This window comes from Dendrobium catenatum, unplaced genomic scaffold, assembly GCF_001605985.2.
Source record: "Dendrobium catenatum unplaced genomic scaffold, ASM160598v2 fragScaff_scaffold_1021, whole genome shotgun sequence".
NCBI classification, from domain to species: Eukaryota; Viridiplantae; Streptophyta; class Magnoliopsida; order Asparagales; family Orchidaceae; genus Dendrobium; species Dendrobium catenatum.
In genome coordinates, this window is record NW_021319483.1 from 2,625,221 (window position 1) to 2,647,966 (window position 22,746).

General features: G+C 33.7%; 2 protein-coding genes across 2 annotated transcripts; both read right to left on the minus strand.

Moving 5' to 3' along the window:
- Positions 1–483: 483 nt before the first annotated feature.
- On the minus strand, positions 484–5,881 carry LOC110106278. The gene is made up of 6 exons (XM_020836111.2): positions 5,452–5,881; positions 5,220–5,328; positions 3,711–3,756; positions 3,051–3,136; positions 1,628–1,686; positions 484–744 (listed from the first exon to the last, which is right to left on the minus strand). Exons 1-6 carry the CDS (start codon positions 5,736–5,738, stop codon positions 642–644), a joined length of 690 nt encoding a protein of 229 aa, XP_020691770.1. The 5' UTR covers positions 5,739–5,881; the 3' UTR covers positions 484–641.
- Positions 5,882–10,692: 4,811 nt separating this feature from the next.
- LOC110106303 (organic cation/carnitine transporter 7) lies at positions 10,693–15,280 on the minus strand. Its single transcript, XM_020836161.2, has 6 exons — positions 15,142–15,280; positions 14,400–14,668; positions 13,380–13,617; positions 11,861–12,392; positions 11,569–11,771; positions 10,693–11,282 (listed from the first exon to the last, which is right to left on the minus strand). The coding sequence occupies exons 2-6, from the start codon at positions 14,666–14,668 to the stop codon at positions 11,049–11,051; spliced, it is 1,476 nt and encodes a 491-aa protein (XP_020691820.1). The 5' UTR covers positions 15,142–15,280; the 3' UTR covers positions 10,693–11,048.
- Between the last annotated feature and the right edge of the window lie 7,466 nt (positions 15,281–22,746).

A 22,746-nucleotide genomic window follows, 5' to 3' on the forward strand; every position in this document is an offset into this window, starting at 1 on the left:
TAAAGAAAGGTAGAAAATTTAAGTTAAAATAGTGATTTGTTTCTCATAAAGATTTGCTACTGCAAACTAAACTTTCTTATTTATTTATATTTTTTGCTTGTAGCTATCATTTCAAGTAACTCTGATATACGTAAAACTGCAAGCTTAGTTTAATGCCCGTATAGTTTTTCCATGTTTCTTATTTGATTGAAATTTTTTTTATCTTGAAAACTATTAGATTTTTGTAGATATAAAAAGGCTGCCTTTTATCCAAGTAAAAAACTTAAAAATTAAAATTTTACATATAATTATAGTTGCCCTAAATGAGATTATTTTGTACAGAAGCCGGACGCAAAATGTTATTCGGAGATCAATTAGAATGCGTCACATGAATAATATTGAGGACCGGTACCAAGTGAAGGAGCAATGTGGCGCATTCTAGTTATTCTCCAAATAGCTTCGGCATCCACTCAGAATTATTAATCCTTAAATGGACACCAAATGAACAAAAAAAATCTCAAAATAAGAGCAACATATCATTTATGAGTTTTATAACAATATTGGATAATGTTTATTACAGGAAACATCAAAGATAGCCTCCCAATTTCAGAAAAAAAAGAATAATAGTAAAAAAAAAAAGGTTTGCTTGCGTTTAGTCCCACCTAAGAAAAGTGTTGAAGCTGCTTATCAACCCAAGATGCATAATCATTAAGCAACTGCTCTGCAAGCAGGGGGACTAGCCTGTCAATAAGACCTTGCATAACCCTGCACGCATAAGAAAATACATTAGAAAACAAAACTTGCTTAAATACTAGAGGAGATGGCACTTTTTCAAATACTAGAGGGCAAGAGCTGGATTAATTATTCTGTGCGGACACCGAACGGAAAGAACCGTCCGAATTTGCTACATTTTTATTATCATTTTGCTGCGCTTTTGCAAAAGGTCAGTAAAAGGGCAACAAATATTTAATATTTACTAAATAATTGAATATTTGTTGCGCTTTTAATGAGTATTTGTAAAAGCACAGCAAAAGGGCATTAAAAACGCATTCATAGTTAAATATTTGCTGCCATTTTACTGCCCTTTTGTAAAAACGAAGCAAAAGAACAGTAAAGTCCTGTAAATTCAGACAATTCTCTCCGTCCATTGACTGCACAGAATAATTTCTCCAAAAGTTGTGCTATGTTTTAAGAATATCATATTATCCTTGAAAAAAGAAAAAAAATGAAAATTTGAAAGTCTGATTCTAATTTGATCAGGATGAATTTTTTAGCCATTTTTGAGATAAATAGAAAAAATAATTAATTAATCAACTCTTATATCATACTTATATCAAAACATCTGTAATAAATTATAAATAGAAAATTTATGCTGACCAAATTCGAGTCAGGACATCTTAACCCAAATTATCACAGGAAAAAAGCCACAATATTTCATAAAATTTATATGCTAGGTCTTACATAAGAAGAAAAAGAAATTTAATTCGGGAAATAAATTCGTCAATAGAGAGCAGACTAAGTTTGTCTTCCAACTTTATTTTGTTTAATGTTTTTTTTTTCTTGGGAGCATCGAATGGTTTAATACAGTAAAGGAGGAGAGTAAATCAAATGATTTTACATTTTGAATTTTTTATAGCTATTGACTTACAAGGTTCCAGGTTTCTCCACTGCTGATATTGGAAGCAAGTTGAATGGCATTGTATACACCTACAATATATAGAAAGGTCAATTTTAATGCTTTCTATAGTAATATAATACAATAAATAGAAGAAAAATTGAAACATCATAAATCACTCAAACAAAAATCCCTTGAAATGTTGTTTGGCAGCTTTTAACTATGGATAATTTTGACATTCCGAAAGCATGTCAGCGCAATCTGTTTTGCGAATAGATGATGTTTGGGAAACTTCGCACATCATCACCGTTGTAATCCATCATTTTCTTCGTGTGTGATTAAATCAAGTGTGGAACCAACTTTCATCGGTATTTTTGACTCTCCAACCCCGTCGACCCGGTTCGTTTCACAAACGAAATATGTTTTGAGCAATTTTAGTTGTCGTTAAGGTGCTTCAAACTTATTTACGTGACTTCGTGTCAATTTGTCCCCATTCTTATTGCACATGCTCAAATCGATTGTGAAATACATATGGAGGTCAACAATAACTATATCCAATTCTTATCATAAATCAAAGGTTTTTCAAAGTTGTACTGCACCAAATGTATGTCTAATGGTAGTATTTCATTATGCTCCCATCTGTGCGATCCACTTGTTATTGAATATGGTGTTCATCAACAAAATATGCTCAACAATTTCCGACTCAACTTCAATTTTATATACTTAATTTTCAAATTGGTAATCAGATCACAAAGGGAAAAATCTGCAACTAGATCTAATGCAAAATTTGTTAAACACAAACCAGAAATTGAAGTTCTCCCTAGACCACTAGAGAACTCAAATTGCCATGGCCGGATGTCTCCATACCTGGCGACTGACTGAGCATACAATGTCCGCATAAGCTCTCTGACCATGACAAGATCTCATCTTTCAACATGGCTGATTTCGTCATTAAACTTGCAAGATTGAATAAGCTTTAGCACTAGTCACTAGTTGTAGAACCATGTGATATTGCCATGTCAAATGAGTTGGGGCCTATTTTTCTTGTCATCCATCGCATGGGAAGTTAAGTGGCAATTCATGCCATCATTTTCCAATAGAACTGGTTAGACATTGGTCTAGTCTTAGGCTTTGTTTGGGATGATTTTTTAATTGCTTCTCAAGCAGCTTTTTAGTATAAATATTAAAAAATTTGTACTAAAAAGCTGCTTTAAGAAGCAGTAAAAAAGTCGTCCCAAACGAAGCCTTAATTTAGCATCATTGATCTGCTAAGTTATCACATACTTCAATGCAAGGATTAAAGCTTAACTCATTAATCACAAGTTTTTTGAAGGATATGCAAAGCAATAGACCATACAGATGCATACAAAAAAGTGTAAAGAAAAGGTTTTGGACACAAGCAGCAATCAAACATAGCTTTAACGTTCAGATTCACTTCAAAGTAAGAGCATAATACCTCAAGTGATACGCTCAGATTCACATTAACATCCAAACACGGCTTAGAACCGTCCATCTCCCATGTTATATGGTTTCTCATAGAAGCTACAGATAAGGTAATAGTGTCAGAAGGAACATAACAAGAAAAGGACCCCTCCCATAACAACTAGAAGAAAAAAAATCAAGTTGAAAATTAGAATGATCATAGATAAGAAACTTAAAAATTCGTTTAGGCTTTGTTTGGTTTGCAGGAATTACAGGGAGAGGAAATACTGTTTACATCATCATTACACTTTCTGTTTATTGGTTGTTTCTTCAAACAAAAAAAAAAAACAGGGAATTGCTTTTTCACTCGATTTCTCCTCAACCAAACATGTGGTTTAAAACTAATTAAATTTAATTCATATAATAATTACATTTCCATCTCCTTTTCATTCCCCTCTTTCAATTGCTTCAACCCAAACTAAGGCTTAGCATTCCTATAAGTTAACTGTCTTCTAAAATTGTGGTCCATATATCCTATTAAAATATGATCAGTAGGAAATTGATGTGGATAATGAAATAAATAACATAATTTCAGCTGAATTTTTTTTTATTTGGATAGAGACATCTATGCTCTTGCCTTCGTGCAGTAAGTATTTATTAAGAAGACAATAACACTGATTAAAGATGGATATACCTGAGAAAAGATTATTTTGTTTCTCTATATATTCTGGACCCTCGAACTGTGTAAAAATAATGAACAAACCAAAGTCAATAATATGTATAAATGGAATAAAATCAGTGGAAAATAACTACTATTATCATATTGCGAATTAATTATAATTCAATTCACACCCTTATTCAAAGGTTTACTAAGATTTTTGAAAGACTGGTCAATATCTTCGTATTTTATGCACAATTCTGATTTCTTACTATTAGAGAATCATATTTTCTCTCTCTTAGTGATACAGGTTTGACTTAAGCCGATCCACATAAATTCTAATGCCCGTTTGTGTTATTTGATCTCTTTATTATTGTGGTTCATTGTATTCGTTCATGTTTATCATGCAAGCATAAAAGTTGGGTGCTTTTCTTAGCATCACTCATTTTTCAAAACTCGCAAAGCAGGACTATTATGCCTTACCTAGCTAGCAACTAGGTGTTTATTGACATATTTGGCCAAATTGCCGTTAATGCCGTTAAAATGTCTCTTAGACAACTCAAATATATTTAATCTACTTCTAATAATCTTATATATAGTTAAAATGTTTCTCTTAGACAACTCAGAAATCATGAAGTTCATGAGTTGATGACCCTATATGAATTGCTGATTTAAGAATAATTTTATATGCTTCAATGTTAAAATTAACCTACATTTGATGAAATTTGACATATGCTATTTTGCAGTGTATATAAAAACACGAAAAATCTAACAATTATGTATTTTATTCAAATTGCTATGTTAGGTCCTTTTGATGGATGGATGTTATAAATTTTCATTGTTCATTAAAAAAATTGCTTATCAAAACTACATAGATTATTCTATGATTTTCATTAATATAAATTTAACTTTTATTCATATACATAATCATTAACTATTAATTTTATTAGCTATAATAAGATAAATATTGTTGAAATTATTGGCTAATAACTATACATATCTATTTTTATAATTAAACCAATTCACATCACCTCAAACAAGTTTACCAATAACAGCAGTTCAGAAAACAAAAATAAACAACAATTTTACCAAGTTATAATCCGTTTAATTTGATAGCACAACACAACATCTTAAAGCATTGCCAAATGACGACTTATTCAAATTGGCAAAAGCCAAAATTTTCATAATATTTATGCATTAGTAAAGAGAAGAAATGCATTTTGCACTGCTTCAATTTACTGGCTGGATTTCATATTTCAAATTGGATATCATAACTAACCAATAGTAAAGCAAATAGTGAAATCAGCAAAAAGCGTATATCTCCTGACAGAGATTCTTCATTCCATTAAGAAAAACTATTGCTGCTATGCCACAACAAAAGGGAAAAATGGATTAGTTTTTTTCTTCAGACGGGTTTTCTAGCTTTTTGGCTTTGAGATGAGTAAAATAATTCAAAGCTAATCCAAACGCTACCAAATCAATCATGAGAACAAAAGGGAGTCCAGACCAAATTTTCTTCTATAAAAGAGCTGCAAAAGATCTTACCTTGCAGGACAACAACTCAACGGTGCAGTCCTCACTCGTAGGAATCACTCTCAAGACCAGCACTGGTGCAACCTCAAACATCATAAACTGAATCTTATGCATAGTACACCTGCTTCAAAACCCAAAAAGCAAGAAAAAAGTTCAACTAGATAAACTCTCCTCCAGATAATTGAAGAAATTAGTTCACCAAAACCTCCAAAATCTAAATTTGGTTAAAGAAAGCGAAAACCACCTATAGGTATTGAAGCCGATCGATTCGAAACCCTGCAATGCCCTGATGTTGAGCAAGGCCTCCACTCCCGATTGGTGATTGAGGAATTCACTAATAGAGAGCGACCTACCATAGCCGTCCATGTACTTCGGAAGCTTCACTCTCTCCTTCCTCTGGGCCACGAGATTCGCTCTCTTCCGATCGGCCGTCGCCCTTGCTCCCAAGCATGTCCTCCGCTTCCTTGAAACGAATGAGATTGGTCGAGGCGAACAGATAGGAGAAGGCAGAAGAAGAGCTCCCTCGCTCATTCTTCTGCATCTAGAAGGAGAGAGAAGCCGTTGTGGCTCTGGACGTAATAATTTTCCGGGAATCTGAGGAAGTGAAGAAGGATCTGGAGTTACAGGAAGTGCTGCAAAATGTAAATTTGGGAGGAAAATAGCCAAATAGGGTAAGGATAGATTTTTAAATTGTTGAAGCTGTTTATCTACCACTTTTTTAAAAATATAAAAAAAAATAATAATAATCATATTTGTATTTAGAATATCAATATCTTCAATAAATACTACAGATTTTTTATTGATAAACACAATCACAACCCTACGATTGAATCAATGTTTAAAATTACGTATTCGGGTATTGAGGCTTTTTTCGTTCGTGTGGCGAGGCGTAAGCCTCAAAATCAAAAGATTGCGTAAACATAAAATGATAAATTTTTTATATGCTAATGAGTGAATAATATAAAACATAAAAAAATATAAGATATAAAGTGAAATCAAAATATATCAACAATAAGACAACATGAAATATAGTTCAACTCAAAATTTTATCTTTTCCAAATCCCAGTATTCTTTTCATTAACATATAATTCCAATTTCCAAAAATAAATAGCAATGACATATCACATAAGAACTCATAAGTCATCAGTACTGTCATCACTAAGGGGTTCTTCATTTGAATCATAATTATGGTGAACTGCTCTCTCCCCTTCCTCCTCTCATATGGAGTCCAATATCGGGCATTTACTTCAAGATTTATGTAAGTTTTAATATATATAGCGTGAGGCGTAAGCCTCAAGCCAGTGAGGCAAGGCGGGCCTTAACCAAGTTGAGGCGCAAGCCTCATAAAAAAAACTCGAGGCGTAAGCATCGAGGCGTTTTTTACTGGAATTGCGCAAAGGAGAGCCTCATATTACGCAATTTTAAACCATGGATTGAATTACTTATTTTCTTTTGGATGATAATTATGGGGATCCCATATATTGCACATTTATGTGTAAACCATGCTCCACTTAATCTGTAAGTTTGAATGGTATCATCCTTATTTAGAAAAGCTAGTATTTATGATGTTCACACTCATTGGTTTCCAATAATATTTAATTAAAAGGTGAAATCTAATAATTAAATTTTTTTTTATGTTTTTATTACACAAGCTCACTTTGGTATGTTGGTTGGGAACTTAGTTTACCAACTAAGAGGTCATGTGTTTGAATATTGTGTATGCTCTGTGTGTGATTATGCCTTCATTGACCTAAATGTCCCAATAAAAAAATTTATTTATTGCATGCCAAAATAATTACAACAATTGAGAGATATAGTTTAGCATATTTGTTTTGTATGAAGATCCAACATATACATAGATAAAAGCGAACTTATAAGATACACCAGAGTTTTTATGTAGAAAGCTATAAAAGAGAAAAAATCACAGACATTACTTAGTCAAAATGATTCCAGTAGTGTTTGTCATCGGTTACAAATGAAGTTTTCTCTCAGAGGAAATGCATTGATTCAATATAGCAAAGATGTACTATATATAATATATTATCGTAGTTGAAGTTAGAAGAGCAGTATAGCATGAGAGCTATATTTAAGAGATTATTTACTTATATTGGTCGGTTGCGCTCCTTTGAGAAGAAGTGATAAGTCCCCAAAAAAAAAAGAGAAGAAGAGATAAGAGAGCAATAAATCCAACATAAATGCCAATACTAATCTTGACAGTTAGAGTTGGTGTTAATGACTTGCATCAATTTTATAAATGATATTGAGTGTGATGGTAGTTGGATGACACTACTCGAGTGATAGTGGTCAAGACTTAAGAGTATGTTATTCTAGAGATGATGGTTAAAAGACTAAATTGGCGATGGTGGCGGATTGTTACATGGTCTAAAGACAACAATTGGGTGACAGTGGTCAAGAAGTCTGTAGTCAGTCAACGAAGGTCTGGAGGTCTATAGTCCAACAACAGAGGTTGGAGGACCTTAGTTAAATAATAATGGTCGAAATATTGCAATTTGGTGATGATGGTCTAGAGTCGGGTGACATAAGTTGGAGAACTGTAGTCAGATGATGGTGGTTAGAGTAATGAAGTATGGGGGCGAAGGTTAGAGGTGTCACAACCCAACCTAATAAGATCTATAGACAAGTCAGGTCCTATCGTATTGGTTTGCAACAGACTAACTCAAATATCATTCAATTTTTTTTCCAATTTTAACTTTAAAACAAACAATAAACCATAGTGCTGGTAAAAAAATTTTAAGGTAGGTGTGTAAACAAGTCGAGTTGAAACGATTAATAGCCTAATCGAGCTAAGCTTGTTTAGTTGTTACTGAGCTTGAGCTCAACTCGACTCGAGCTTGTTTATTAAGCTCAAGCTTGTCTCGTTAAAAAATTCATTGGCTCAAGCTCGACACGATTGCTCAAGCTCTTTTAGAAAACTTAAGCTCAATTCAAGTGTTGAGCTTGATTTCTTAATTTTAAATTAAAATTCATTTTTTTAATTTAATTTTTTTAAATAGAATTAATTGAAAACTATTAAATTTTATTACATAATACTAATTCAAATTAATTATTAAATTTATTTTAATTTAATCGAGCGGCCCAATTAGCTTTTGAACCCAGCAAGACTTGAGCTTGAGCTCGAGCTTGTTTAAGATACGAGCTCTAGTATACGCTCGAGCTCGAACTTGTGGCTTGATAAGCTATACTCGTAGGCTCGTTAATAAGTCGAGCTCGAGCCGACTTAGCTCACTTACACCACTATTTCAGTGTATAGAAATAAACTCATTCATAAAATTTTGTTCATTTATTATCAAATGTACCTACAATAATTACAATATAACACATAGCTACATACTGGAATATAAAATAAAGTAGAATAAATAATTAATCAAGACTGTACAAAAATTTAAAAAAGAAGTACATATATATACTCAGATCAAATCTTAAAAACCGCTACTCAACAGACTCTTTCACTTTCTTAGATCCTAAAAATAAAAGACGTAATAACTGTGAGCTAGCATAGTTTATCATGCCATATTTACCAATCTAAACTTACAAATGAATTTATTATTTAGCATTTAATTGAGTGCTAAAAATAATATAATAAATCACTATGCTGAGTAGAAGAGTAATTGCAGTTATCAGGAATTCAAATAACAATGCTGAGAAAATAAATAAATAAATACTTCATATTAGACATGATTAAAAGAATTCTAATACTTGTACCTTGACAGACACACTTTCATGAATGGAATGGTAAAAAAATGATATTTTAATAGAAAAATTTAGCCGAGCGCCGCGACGCCAAAGCTTGTGAGCATTGAGTGTCATAGCATGAATTAATTTTCCAAAATTATGGAGAGCTAAGCACCGTAGCACCGCCTACCACAGCGCCGTGATGCCCTATGAAGAAAATTTCATATATTTCAGAATATGCAAGCAAACCCCCAAAGCCAATTTCAAAATACATACAAACTTTTATATGCACATAAAACACTTTGAATCACCTTCAAACGCTGAAATTCAGTGGATTACATTATTTCGGATCAAGCCAAAACATGTTGAACTGTGTACTAATCCTTGTGGTGTCACTGGAGGATCATAGTTGACAACGTTTGGTTGGAGGATCATAGTCGGTGAAGTTTGGTCGAAGGATTGTAATCGGGCGAGTGTAATTGGAGAACTATAGTTGGGCGACGGTTGTCTGAGGATAGCAATTGGGGAATGGTGGTCGAATAACCATAGTTGAGCAATGGTAGTCTGATGATCACAATTTGGCGACGGAAGTGGTTGAATTCTAATCGGGTGACGGCGATGCGACGATGGTCGGGCGGTGTACTAACAGCAGTGGTCAGTCAATGTACCAACAACGATGGCTAGGAAGTGCTCAAACGATGATGGCTGGATGGTAGTCCGAAGAATCACAACCCTACGGTTGGGCACACATTTTCTCTTTCTTTTTTTTTTTTCCATTATCTTTTTTTATTTTCAAAATTTTCACTCTTTATGTTGACAAAGGTTTTCCTACTTCCCAACACTCACAACTTCTGACTCACTATGTTACATATTGCCCAACATTTACTAATGGTCAATGTTTGACATCCTCAACCATTTGACATTCAACGGTCATCTTCTAGATAACATAACATGGTCTCCTCTATTATAATGAGAATAACTAAAATGAACTCCCATTGATTGCTTGCATTCTTCAGCCATTGAATTCCGATGTGTAACTTACTGATGATTTCCTGGTCTCCTATTTTAACTAAGCCAAGCTCCCTAGTTTTACCCTTACCTATATTAATTTGCTTTAAACTTATCAATGTGAGCCCAAGATGAATATTCTAGCACATAACACTCATATCACTTATTTCCTACTTTTAAGTATGTACAAGATCAAATTCATCAACTCTCCATAACATCATTAAAACTAGTGGCATGTACAATTTCAACAAAATTCTATGATCATTTGATTCAACATTTTTACAATGAATGACTCTAATTGTATGAATAATTGTTCGTAATTTTAAAATATTGAGATTTTCAAATGATTGATCGTTAATGATGCCTTGCATACATTCGACAACTACGATTAGCCAAATATACATGCAAAATTATATCTTTAGAAAGGCTTGTCTTCAATTAATCATTATTGCATTTTTCACATTCTTCATAAATGATTGAATTATAGAAAAAAGGGATAAAATTGGATTCACGTTTAATTCTTATGGCTTTCTTACTGCTTTTAAAGCGGTAAGAAAACTGTCTCAAACGAAGTCTTAGGCTTCGTTTGGGATGGCTTTCTTACTTCTAAAAGCAACTTTCTAATAAAAAATTTAAAATGTTAGTACTAAAAAATTGCTTTAAGAGAAGTAAGAAAGCAGCCTCAAACGAAGCCTTAATCTGATTAATTTCCTTTGAAGCATCCACAAATTTGAAGCAAATATGTATTCTTTGTTTACTAAAATTGTGGAATAAACACAAATGATGCATCTAATAGTTTTAGCTACTATCATGTAAAGTCAATATAGTATGAAAATAGTAAATCACTTAGAATTATTCAAAGCCTTCATGTAAGAGAAGGTATAAACACAATTGAACAAGACTACATAATCTCCCTCTCTCGCTACTTTCTGGGATCAATTTCTGCTCATTCTTAAGCTTCTCTGTAAAACTCTAGACTGTAGTAGATCATACAATTTGGTCACAGACAATTAGAAGCCTGCTTATTATTCATTTAATTCTATTGCACTGAAACAGTATAATGCAGAAACAACTCTGTACAAGGATCAAAGATCAATAGAAGCTGCTCATAACAATCAAATATCTTGAACAAAGAGCATTTCAACTGATTAAGCTCTCCAGAGAATCATCAAGACTTCGGCCCTTGGTTTCGATAGGGAAGAAAGCCACAGCTATAGCTGACACACTTATCACAATTTCAAAGAGAAGAATAGCTTCAGTCTGGTGGCAGTCATCTACCAAAGCTACAGCCACAAGAGGAGAAATGATTCCACCAATTCTACCCACAGCACTTGCAGTTCCATAACCGCTGCTCCTTAGCGAAGTTGGATAAATCTGGAAAGCAAAGAAACTAATCTTAGTAGACAAGTTTGCGTCGATTTGTTGTTCTGGAGAAGGACATAGAACTGAGAGAAAGAAGAACTTTAACAATATAATTCTATGTTAGATCATTCTTACTATGACAATGTAGACTGCATTGAGTTATTCTAAGAAAAAATTGTGATTACCACATATTGATAAGACCATTTATAGCAATTCAAGTTTCCAAATGTAAATTGAGTGTTTGAAAAGAAAAAAAAAAAACAGTCATGGCCATGGGATGCATTTTCTTCGTACTGACCTCTGGAGCATATATGCAGAGGCCTGTTGAACTTGCAGTGATGCATAATCGAGTGCAAAACAGAAGGGCTGTTGTTAACCCTTCTGTTTGAGGAAATGCCAAAGGGATCAAGAAAACAAAAGCTGCTAAAAGCATGGTTACCACTGAAAGCTTTCGGCCAAACCTATCAACCATCACGGCCAACAAAATAAGCCCAGGCAGCTCTGGAAATATAGCAAAGAAGTAATTTTAATGAATCCACCCAAAAGATTAGTACGAATGTAAGGAGACAAATAAATCTTTAGCACGTTACCAGCAAAGCTAGTGATAAACACATCCTTATAAAGATTAATGTTCTCTGTGCGGTTGAAATGCAACTTTGAAGAAGAACATGCCATTTTTCCATCACTTAATGCTGAAGTTAGCAAGACAATTCCATAATATGCAAATATGTTTCCAAAGAAACCAATCCAAAGGAGAAGAGTTGATCTGACTAATTTTGGAGACAAGAGATTGCACAGTGTGCTAATGAATCCAATCTTTGATTCCATATCTTGATCAATGTCAGTTTGATCATTTTGAACTGTAATCAAATGTGAAGTTTCAGGAACATTTTGATCCCCATCAAACTCCCCTTTGAAATCAGAAATAAGAGCACCGGAAGGAAGTTCCATGCTGTTCATTCTAGCCATATTCTCCAAAACAAGCATGGCATCAGCTGTTCTACCTTTAGTGCAAAGGTATCTTGGTGACTCGGGGGTGAAACCATAAAATAGGAGGAGGAGGAGGACTGGCACAGAGGAGAGTGCTAGAAGCCACCTCCAGCCTAAGTTAGGCATGACTACCTGCAAATAATAAGTTTGGAATGCTAAATCTTGACGAATATAAGAGGTTTTGAGCTGGGACAAGGCCCCCTTGATGTGGTTTACTTAGTCAGAATAGCACAAAGGCATTGTTTCATTATGAAAAGGGATTTGAAAAAATTATGGTGTCTTCTAGTTTTTTTACAAGTTAATGAATGTCCATAAATCCTATTTAGGACTATTTAGTTCACTGTTCTATGAAATACAGTAAAATTTTGATTGCAGTGCCATAAATTTTATTAGGTTATTTTTAATATTTTTAGCCAAGTCTTTTTAGGTATATCTCTACCCTTCTTAACATAAGTCAAATCTAATTAATACATCTACTCTCTTAACGGGGTCATCAGAATGCCGTCATTTTATGTGACCAAACCATCCAAGGTGACTCTCTCTGACCTTATCTTCCACTGGAGCTACTCCAACCTTTTCACATATATACTTGTTTTGTATCCTGTCTCTAAGAGTAAAGCCAAGCTACTCATCCTCCTGAGCATCCTCATCTCTGCAACACTTAACTTGAGATTTTGCTTCAAGGATTCATTTCATAATTATTCGATAAGTTTTATGTTGTATTTCGACTACCTAACACAACCCTCTATTTTCTCATCCAGGATTTAGGACCTGACAACTAATGATCCTATCTTCAGCCAAAATCCTAGCTTTCCTATTTATATTGCAATAAATCTATCTTCACTTCTTATCAATGCTTTATATGTATCCATAATTAAACACGATCAAAATAAAATTAAATATGAAGGAAATAATAGAAACTTTCAGAAACAAAATATCCTATTACATCTCAAAACTGTTCTAAATACACAGACTGTTAATTCAGAATTCTGAAGAGATGAATTTTTCATAATATGAAGCAGATCTTGGAATCTGTTTGTAGAGCAGTCAAAAGAATGAAATATCTGAACAAGTTCAATCCGAGAGAATCTGAATTGACAATGGAAGAAAAAAAAATACCCATGCAAGTGAAGCCTCAAGAATTGTGCCCAAGCTCCAACAGAAAGAAAAGATGGTCATCCATATACCTCTATTGGTAGCAGGGACAAACTCCAGAAACCAGGAGAACAGCACTGGCCCACCGCCCAACCCAATACCAACTAAAAAACGAAGGATGATGAAAGTAATGTAGTTGGGGGAGAAGGCACTGAGAAAACCAGCTCCACTGGTAACTAGTGCAGTAAAGACGAAGCCTTTCCTGGAAAATACTTCGATGTTACAGCGAGCAAATTTATTCAGTATAGACATAACCACTCACGAAAAATAGACACTTAAACGGATGTAAATCAAATATGTTGAATCTTTTTTGTAACTTTTTTGTTTGTTTGTTTGTTTGTTATAGGTGAGGAGAGGGAAATTTAGGTTTCGTTTGGGACAACCTTCTTATTGTTTTTTAAAGCAGCTTTCTAGTACAAAAAATTTATTTTTTTAACTAGAAAATTATTTTAAGAATCAATAAGAAAACCGTTCCAAATGAAACCTTAATTCCATAATCTTGATAACAAATTCAAAAGTCCTTACTAACTAAGGCTTCATTTGGGACAACTTTCTTCTTGCTTTCTAAAACAGCTTTCTAAGACAAAAATTTCTTGAAATTTGAATTTTTTGTACTAGAAATCCGTTTTAAAAAGCAGTATGAAAGCTCTCCCAAACAAAGCCTAAGCTAGTTGACGCCCCCAGAAAGCTATCATTAATAACTCTTTTGGAACATATTCCGAATTAGATGGTGCATTTCAAAGACATTTCAAAAACCAAATTATTGGACCTCTGCATTTGAAGAGCTGCTTCTTACATGACTAAGCTATTAAACCTGATCCCTCTTATCTTTCATAAAATCCTTATATTATGTATAAATATGTTAAAGCAAGCAGATTCTCAATTGAATCGACTCAAGAACTATGAAAAATCGCCCAACTTGAAGCCTGGCTGAAGAAATTTTATTAAAAAGACGAGAGGTCAGGGTTGATGGTAGGGACTTGCCTCCTTCCATAATTGTCTGAAATGACGCCCCAAGAATATTGCCCTAGAAGCATTCCAGCAAAAACGACACTAGAGATAAAGCTCTCTTGCTGAGGAGAAAGTTTCCATTCAGATTGAATTGGAGAGCCAATAAATGAAAGAATCATAATCTCCATTGCTTCCGCAGCATAACCAATTCCAGAATACAGAAGCACAAAGAATTGGAACTTCCCAAATCCCAATGACATCAGCGCTTCATCCACAGTGTACACATCCCTCTGATTTCCCATCTGCAATATCTCAATTAAAATTAAAATCATATATCCATCTGTTATTTTGCTTCTCCAGCATCTTCGTTTGCACTGATCACAGCGTATTAACTTAAAGCAACTCACAGTAGAAGAATACAGAAAAGAAATTCAAAAAACTAGAACACAGCAGCAGCAATGGACCAAATAGAGCATTTTTCATCAAAGCAATCAGTGAGAATCTAGCTTTCTTCTATTACTAGAGTTCGTCTGTTAGATTCAATAAAGCTTCATGGCTTCCACTACCTTGAAATCATCATCTGTTTCTTCTCATAATTCAACTCATTTTCTCTTCAATTTTAACCATCAACATTCCCATTCTTAAAGCCTAACAAGTTAACAAAAATGGTCCTCGAAAAGCGAAAGAAGTTCGAGGAAGAAAGAGAAATCCAATTTCAAAAATCTTTTTTTTTTTGGGAAAATTTTCAAAAATCTTTCTGAGTAGTAATACTAACCTGTGTGGCCTGCTAAGCTTTGCAGAAAACCAAAATGCTTTGGAAATTACAAGCTTCTCTCTCTCTCTCTCCCTATTTTCTCTATCCTGGTTTCTTTCACGTAAGCTTTTGAGCTTTTTAAAGTAGCTAGCGTGCGCTTCTTTCTTCCCTCCAATCGTAACGAAGAAGGTAGAACTGGATCTTTCCCCTTAAAAGACTTGTTCTTTTTTTGGGAAATACTTATTAAAATTCTACAAGTATTTCTCTTATAATATTAGAAGAGTTCACCATAAAATTCGATATAAGATGAAAAAAAGAAATAATAATAAAATTTAAAAGAAATACTATTGATTCATTAAACTCTAAATAATATCGTCATGATTCTAAAGTTTATCGTGAAGTTAATATTAAGAGTCGGTTTGAGAAAAAATTATTACGTGCGAATGTCGAATGCATCGGAACGGGATGTTAATCAAGAGTCGTCACGTCACCTAATGCACAGTGCATTAGGTGATGTGGCAGTTTCTGATTCTCCTTCGGACGCGTTCAACGTGCATCCGCATGTAATAATCTCTCCAATTTGAGGCTGTTGTTTTTTTACTATTGTATTTTTTAATCACAATCATATTTCTGATTGGTTATTATTTTTTGCTATTTTTCATTAATTTTTTAAAAAATTTGATAATAAAAAAATTATTTTTATAACTAAATCTATCAATATATGATAGCTGTAAAGAATTATTGTTCTATAAAAAATATTTATAATAATCACAGCAATTTAAAAAAAAATATTTATAAAACAAGTTAGCTGCAGCTTTCCCAAATAGATTTTAAATATATTTTACTTATATAAATTATTATGTTAATGAAATCCACATAACATATCTGTACTTAAGCATACTAACAAACATTTTAACATATATATGTATATTTTTTCTTTTCTTCTACCGTTCTGCGCGTCTTGTCTGCAAATAAGCCAAGGAGAGGGAAAGTTCCAATTCGCTACTTGGGGACACTCAGGCTGCCAACAGACCGTTGGATTTCATCCGTCGGACGCGTGGTGGTAAGCACCAAATTCAGGCACGTGAGCTGTTGGTGTGGAACAATTATTAGGTCCAGACACCGGACGTAGCTTTACATCCGGACGTCAATAATCAGGGGCGGATCCAGCATCTTTTTTTAGGGTGGGCAAAAAAAAAATTAGTAGGGGATGGGCAAAAATGATTAGGATTGATAAAATTAGAACAAAAAATTTTTTTGATAGGGGGCAAAATACCCAAAATACTCAAAATATTCTAAAAAATACCCTCTAAAATTATATAAAAAAAAAATTTGAGGGTGGGCATTTGCCCCCCCTCACTACCATTGGGATCCGCCCATGTCAATAATATGTCGCCACGTGCTCTTACTCTTTACCGCGCGGCCCGACGACCAGACCCATAACGGAACCTGGTATTGCTATGTTCTGGTATTGTTAGGTATTGCTCGATATTGCTAGGTATTGTTCGGTATTGCTAGGTATTGCTTGGCAATAACGATAAATACCAATCTGTCAAGAACAATACCTAGAAATATCGAGCAATACCTAACAATACCGAGCAATACTTGCAAAAACGGGGTATTGCTAGGTATTGGTCTTGACATATTGATATTTCTAGCTATTCTGGCAATACCGAACAATACCTAGCAATACCCCGGTCTGCACAAATCAGCCAATACATAGCAATACCGGGTCCGGGTCGTCGACCGCGTGGTAAATAGTAAGAGCATGTGACGACATATTATTGGCATCCAGATGTAGAGCTACGTCAGGTGTCCGAACCTAATAATTATTTGTTGGTGTGACAAGATTTAGACTTTTTGGGAGATATATGATGACTAGGTTTTTCATTTCTAGGCACTTTGGTGCCATTATTTTTGGAATTATGACCCATTGGAATATAATTAAAATTAGAGTTGGATTGGTTAATTAGTTGGATTTTCGGGTTCAAATCTTTTTTTTTTTTTTTTTTTTAAATTTTTTTTTTTTTTTTTTTTAGAGTATATAAGTGAAAAAGGTTGAAATAACTACACTAACAAATAATATTAGAGAGAGTCATCTTAAATGTTTTCATCACATATAATGTCAATCTTCCGATGACCATGTTAGGAAAGATATGTTAGATTCGATCTATGTTAATTGTTAAGAAAGATAGAAGTAGACCTAAAAAGACTTGATAAGAAAGTATCAGAAAAGATTTTTTATCAAATTTGAATGAGAGTTTAACTCTTAATATAACACAATGAAGAAAAGAATTCATGTAGCTGATCCTATGTAATAGGATGAAGGCTTGATGTTGTTTTTGTTATATATTTAAAATTTTTATAGGATTTAGAGTACTTTTTTATCAAATATTAAGCATGCATATAACATATGCATTAATAACTAAGTAAATGTAGTGATATCAAACATTTAATTATAAATTCTAGAATTAAAACAACATAAGTATGGTTCAAATTTATTTTGAAATTAGGACCATAATCAATATTAATTGAAAAAATCATTTAGGATGAGTCCACCTGACTGAGTTACACCCCTACTATCGTCTACCGGCTCAACATAGACTTCGTTTAGGACGACTTTCTTATTGTTTCTTAAAATTGCTTTGATAAGCAATAATAAAACCGTCTCAAATGAAATCATAATTGAGATTACAAAAGCTAAGACAATTATTGAAACCAATCCCTACTATTCTAACTCAATTTCTAGCACATAATTGAGAAGACTAAACTCATATCATGCAAAACAGTACATTTAAACTGCTAAATACTTCATTTTTTAGACATCTATTGCCCCTCTAACATAGCCAGCAAAATTTTTTAAGCCCCAAACTTCCAAAGGTTCAAGATTGACAGTTACATGCAAAATGCCCGAAAGAAACATAAAATATTAAAAAAAATTAAAATTTCAAAGCTTTCCAATCTCCAAAAACTCGGCTTGCAAGGCTCAACTAGCAAGCCATATCGACAACATCGCCAATAGGGCTGCAAGCGAACCAAACGTTCGACGAGCTACTCGTTGTTCGGTTCGATTAAAGCTCGTTTGTGATCGTTTAATTAACTAAACAAACAAACTTGAACAATATTTAAAATACTCGATTCTTAAATAAACAAACTTGAACACTAATGCGTTCGGCTCATTTATGTTCGCGAACAACATCATTTGAAGTTCGTGAACAAGCTTGACATTAAGCTCGATAAAAGCTCGATTCATGTTCGATTTTGAACTTGTGACTAAGCTCGATAAAAATAATTAATATTTGACTATAGAATTAATAAATATAAATAATCATTACCTTTGTTACATAGACAATTGCTTTTATTATAAATGTGTTTGTTCATAGATATGTTCATGAACTTGTTTGTTTGATAGTTAAAAAAATTCGTTAAATATGTTCGCGAACAAGCTCGATAAACACTAAACGAACGAACATGAACTGAACATGAACCGAACATGAACACTCCTTAATTTAAATGAACCAAACATGAACACAAATGCTAAAGCTCGAACAAACATGAACCAAACTTGAACAAGCTTATATTAAATGAATACAAACATGAACACTCACATACTAGGCTCGGCTCGGTTCGTTTGCAGCCCTACCCATAACCTCCAGAAGAAGGCTAGAAATAGCGTGCTGAAACAGCAGGGGGAAGTCAAGCCGCAGGGACCACCATCTCGAAAAATAGCCACTAGGATAGAATATCCAAACCAAAAGAATGCGTCACTATAACAGTTCCAATAGTTTGTAACTAATTTATTTTTAAAATAAAATAAAAAATAACTAAAATATACACTAAAAAAACAATTTTAAAAAAATAATAATAAAAATATCCCATTCATGCCTTGAAGATAAGACCTTACTGGAAGCCACAATCCAAGAAAGAAAAGGTTAAGCCAAATGCTTTAAATTAAGATTCAGGGCCCACAAATAAAATATCGTGGCTCTCTCTTGGATAGCCAGCCATAATTTTCTCCAAAATAAATTTATTATTATTATTATTATTATTATTATTTCTGCTTAATTTCACGACGACACGACACCATTTTTAACGTGAAAGCATATGTAATTTTGAATCTGCATTATCTACATAATTTTATATTGCATAAAACACCCCATAACTTCTTATGTAAATTACAAAGCCTTTTTTTGTATTCTTTGTGAGATATGAAGCAAAGTTCAAAGAGCTTTTGGACGAATTAGCTCATGTTTGTGTTTTTATATAAATTATCGATAAATAATATCTATTTTATATTAAATTACCAGCTTTAACCATTATTAGCACTCAAGGAAAAAAAATCAAGGTCATTAATTTAGAGATAATATATAAGAAATAATTAGGAGTAAAAATCAGTCAAATATTATGATTTTTTGATTGTTTATAAGGCACATAAAAATAACTTATGATGTATATTTAATAATATTAAAGCAATCTTTATGTAATCTTAAGAACTAAAATTATATATTGAATGGCAGTTGAACAAATATTTGTGTGTATGCATATATTGTAAGTCTTCATATGGCAAAAGAAGCGTCTAGAAAAGGTAAATAGGCATTTAACAATCCATCTCCTATAGGTGAGGCTAATATGACCTTAAAGTTGAAATGATTGTATATTAGCATAATTGGTTTGCCCATCACATACGATCGACTTGTGGCTATCAGGGGTAGCAACTCCTATGGAAGGAACATCACCAAGGTGAAGTATGTGAGTCATTAGCGATGCCTCGATTAGAGTGAGCTTGAGCGGACGACGATGATTTAATCGGGAGTAAGTCGGCTATGTTTGTGGGTATGGAATGAATTAGCTAAGAGGACTAACCTTAGATATCAGATACTTCTCAACTCATGGCGAGAGATGGATGTTGAGAGGATATGACATAGAGACACATGATGATGTTCAGTGAGAGAGATGAAGTGTGTGGCGGTAGTTCAAATGCACGGTCTATCATAAGTAGCAATACAAAAACTATTATCGAGGGATATAGCTCCTCAAATAGTGTCCATAATCAATGAGACCTAAACCTTCAATCACTATGGATCAGTGGATGACAAAGGGAAAGGAGGTATCATCACAGTACAAGAACCAAGCTGCAAATGATCAAATATTTATCCAGAGCCCCTTCCTATCCAAGGGGGAGGTGATAGATGATGGTAATAATAGGACGTTTGAGTGAGGGGGAGCAAGGAAATGAGGTCTTGGTGGGAGGGATAACAACATGGACGGGTTTCATAGAAGAAGCACACACTCAAAAGTCATAGAGAAGAAAATTACTATATGAACAAGTTCCACAAAAAAGAGCATGTATCATATAGAAATGACTTAAGCATATCATGATTTTCCTAATATCATAAAATCTTGATTACCTTAGATATAAAAGCTAGGGACAATTGGAATGAGCACTTGCTCATTCCATTAGTTTGGATCATGACCTTTAGATATAGGATCTAAGATTTTAAAGTGAATTAACATTTAGTCCTTTAGCACCTTGTCACCTAAGTGGACTTGGAGATTGGTTCTCCCATCTCCTTGTTATCTAAAACAACAAATTCATTGAAATTTAGGTTCTAGGACTCAAACCTTGTGATGGCATAGTTCACTCTAGGGTATGTTATGCTTATCTCTATTGAGTGTTTTATAACCTTTAATGATACAAATTTAAGTCTTAAAATATATTAACAAATTAGTTTGAGCCATTAATAATTGAAAGTAAAATAAACATTGGTTAATGAGACTTGAATATTCTCTAATCAAAGTGATAATTGAACATCACACATTAATTAGATTTTCATATACGCCAACTTAACGTACACCCGATGTTCAAATAGATTATCTCATGAAATCATCTAGCGGTTGATCCTTACATATAGATTTAAGATTTTGGTTAAGAATGGATTTGATCACTAATGTATCGGGCTTAAATGTATTCCTATTTGAATCACACACCATCATAACTCATTGATTAGAGACTGACATGATGAACGTAAATGATGAACGTAGTTCTCTGCGGAGAGCAAGCATATAATTGAATTGAACCCATGAATTGATGTTATTAGGTCAAGTATTGCCTTTATTTAATATGTGATATCTATAAAATATTTACTCTTGAGATTAAAAAACCAATATAAAATTCATAAATCTAGTTAGGCCAAGCATCACCTTTGTTAATAGTATAATTTACTTTCTTCATAGATATTTATTAAGCCCATCAGCATATGATTTGGATAAAAATATTTTTACCAACAAATTTCCATATTTTTCATTTAGACACTGACAGGACTCATCTAAATGAAGTTAGATGTTTCAAACAAGTTTCCCAATTCACTTTTAAGCACAGTTCAAGAATTTTAAATATCAATATATGCAAGACTTTGGCTACGTTTAAAATTGCTTTCTTATTGCTTTCTAGTACAAAAATTTCTAGTTCAAGAAACTTTTGTACTAAAAAGTTTCTTTAAAAGTAGTAAGAAAGCTGCCCCAAATGAAGCCTTCTGTTTAACACCGACGTTATGTTATTACGGACTAAATAGATGATTGTTTGATGAAATTCATATTAAGGTTGTGAAAATTTTCCTATGTGTTGAAATTATTTGATTCAAATTATTGAAACTATGATTGAAATTAATTGAATGCTCAAAATGAACATTATTATTAATACTAACATATTTTGATGAAGACATCAGCAAGAGATTCTGGTGCGTCTATCAGATGAGGCATCGTAGATCGACAGCTACGATTAGAAGTCTTTATTTTTTTATGCATCTTATGTACTTCTGTTTTTTTTTTATGTTTTAGTTTTTACCATTATACCTTTGAGAGGGATTAGCTTGTGCTGTAGCCTAGAGGGCCTTTCAGTCTTTTTCCTTTTTTGATTGTGAGGCCTATATATGAGGGTCTTCTCTATTATATTGGATTATGATTGATGAATAAAATTTTAACTCTTGTTCTTCGCTGTTTTGTGAGCTTTTGAGAGAATAGAGAACCCTGAACCCTAGTAAAGGGCCAAAGAAAATACCTGACAGCCGCCAGAAGAGTCCGGGCTCTCGGTTTTCCTTTCTCCTTTCTTCGTCCCCACCCTTTCTTCTCACCTACCGCCAGCAAACCCCACCCAAAACAGCCGTCCAAGCCTCCTTCCCTCGTCCTCCCACCACCCTCGGCCACTACTCCCCTCCACCCAACCCATCATCCTAATCCCCACTACCGCCGGCCAAACTCCACCCAAAAGCCGCCAGCCAAGCCTCCTTTCCCTCGTCCTCTACCCCTAGCTGTCATCCCTAAGCCCTAGCTGTCGGCCCCCCTTGTTCCCCTACATTCATTACTTTTCTAAATTAGCCCACTATTGATTTAGAAAGTATTCTAATTTGAAATCAAAATAATTTGAATTTCGAATTCTTTCCTAATTAATGTTTCATATTTTAGGAAGTTTCTCAATTACCACAAATCTGAAATTAATTCAGATTTTATTTCCCAATCAACAATTAATGCAAGGATCCACAAACATCGAATGTGTACACCCTTTCCCTCCCACCTTTGGTCGGCCCCCCTATTCCCTCTCTTTTAATTAATTCTCTTTATTACTATCAA

What these genes read in the sequence shown, in the direction of transcription:
- LOC110106303 (XM_020836161.2), bottom strand. Translation starts at nt 14,668, where the DNA reads ATGGGAAATCAGAGGGATGTGTACACTGTGGATGAAGCGCTGATGTCA. An exon ending in GTTTATCACTAGCTTTGCTG is followed by an intron (nt 11,772 to 11,860) that starts GTAACGTGCTAA and finishes CTATATTTCCAG; the next exon opens with AGCTGCCTGGGCTTATTTTG. An exon ending in TCTGCATATATGCTCCAGAG is followed by an intron (nt 11,283 to 11,568) that starts GTCAGTACGAAG and finishes TTTGCTTTCCAG; the next exon opens with ATTTATCCAACTTCGCTAAG.
- LOC110106278 (XM_020836111.2), bottom strand. Translation starts at nt 5,738, where the DNA reads ATGAGCGAGGGAGCTCTTCTTCTGCCTTCTCCTATCTGTTCGCCTCGA. An exon ending in ATCGGCTTCAATACCTATAG is followed by an intron (nt 5,329 to 5,451) that starts GTGGTTTTCGCT and finishes GTTTTGAAGCAG; the next exon opens with GTGTACTATGCATAAGATTC. An exon ending in ACAAAATAATCTTTTCTCAG is followed by an intron (nt 3,137 to 3,710) that starts GTATATCCATCT and finishes CCTTATCTGTAG; the next exon opens with CTTCTATGAGAAACCATATA.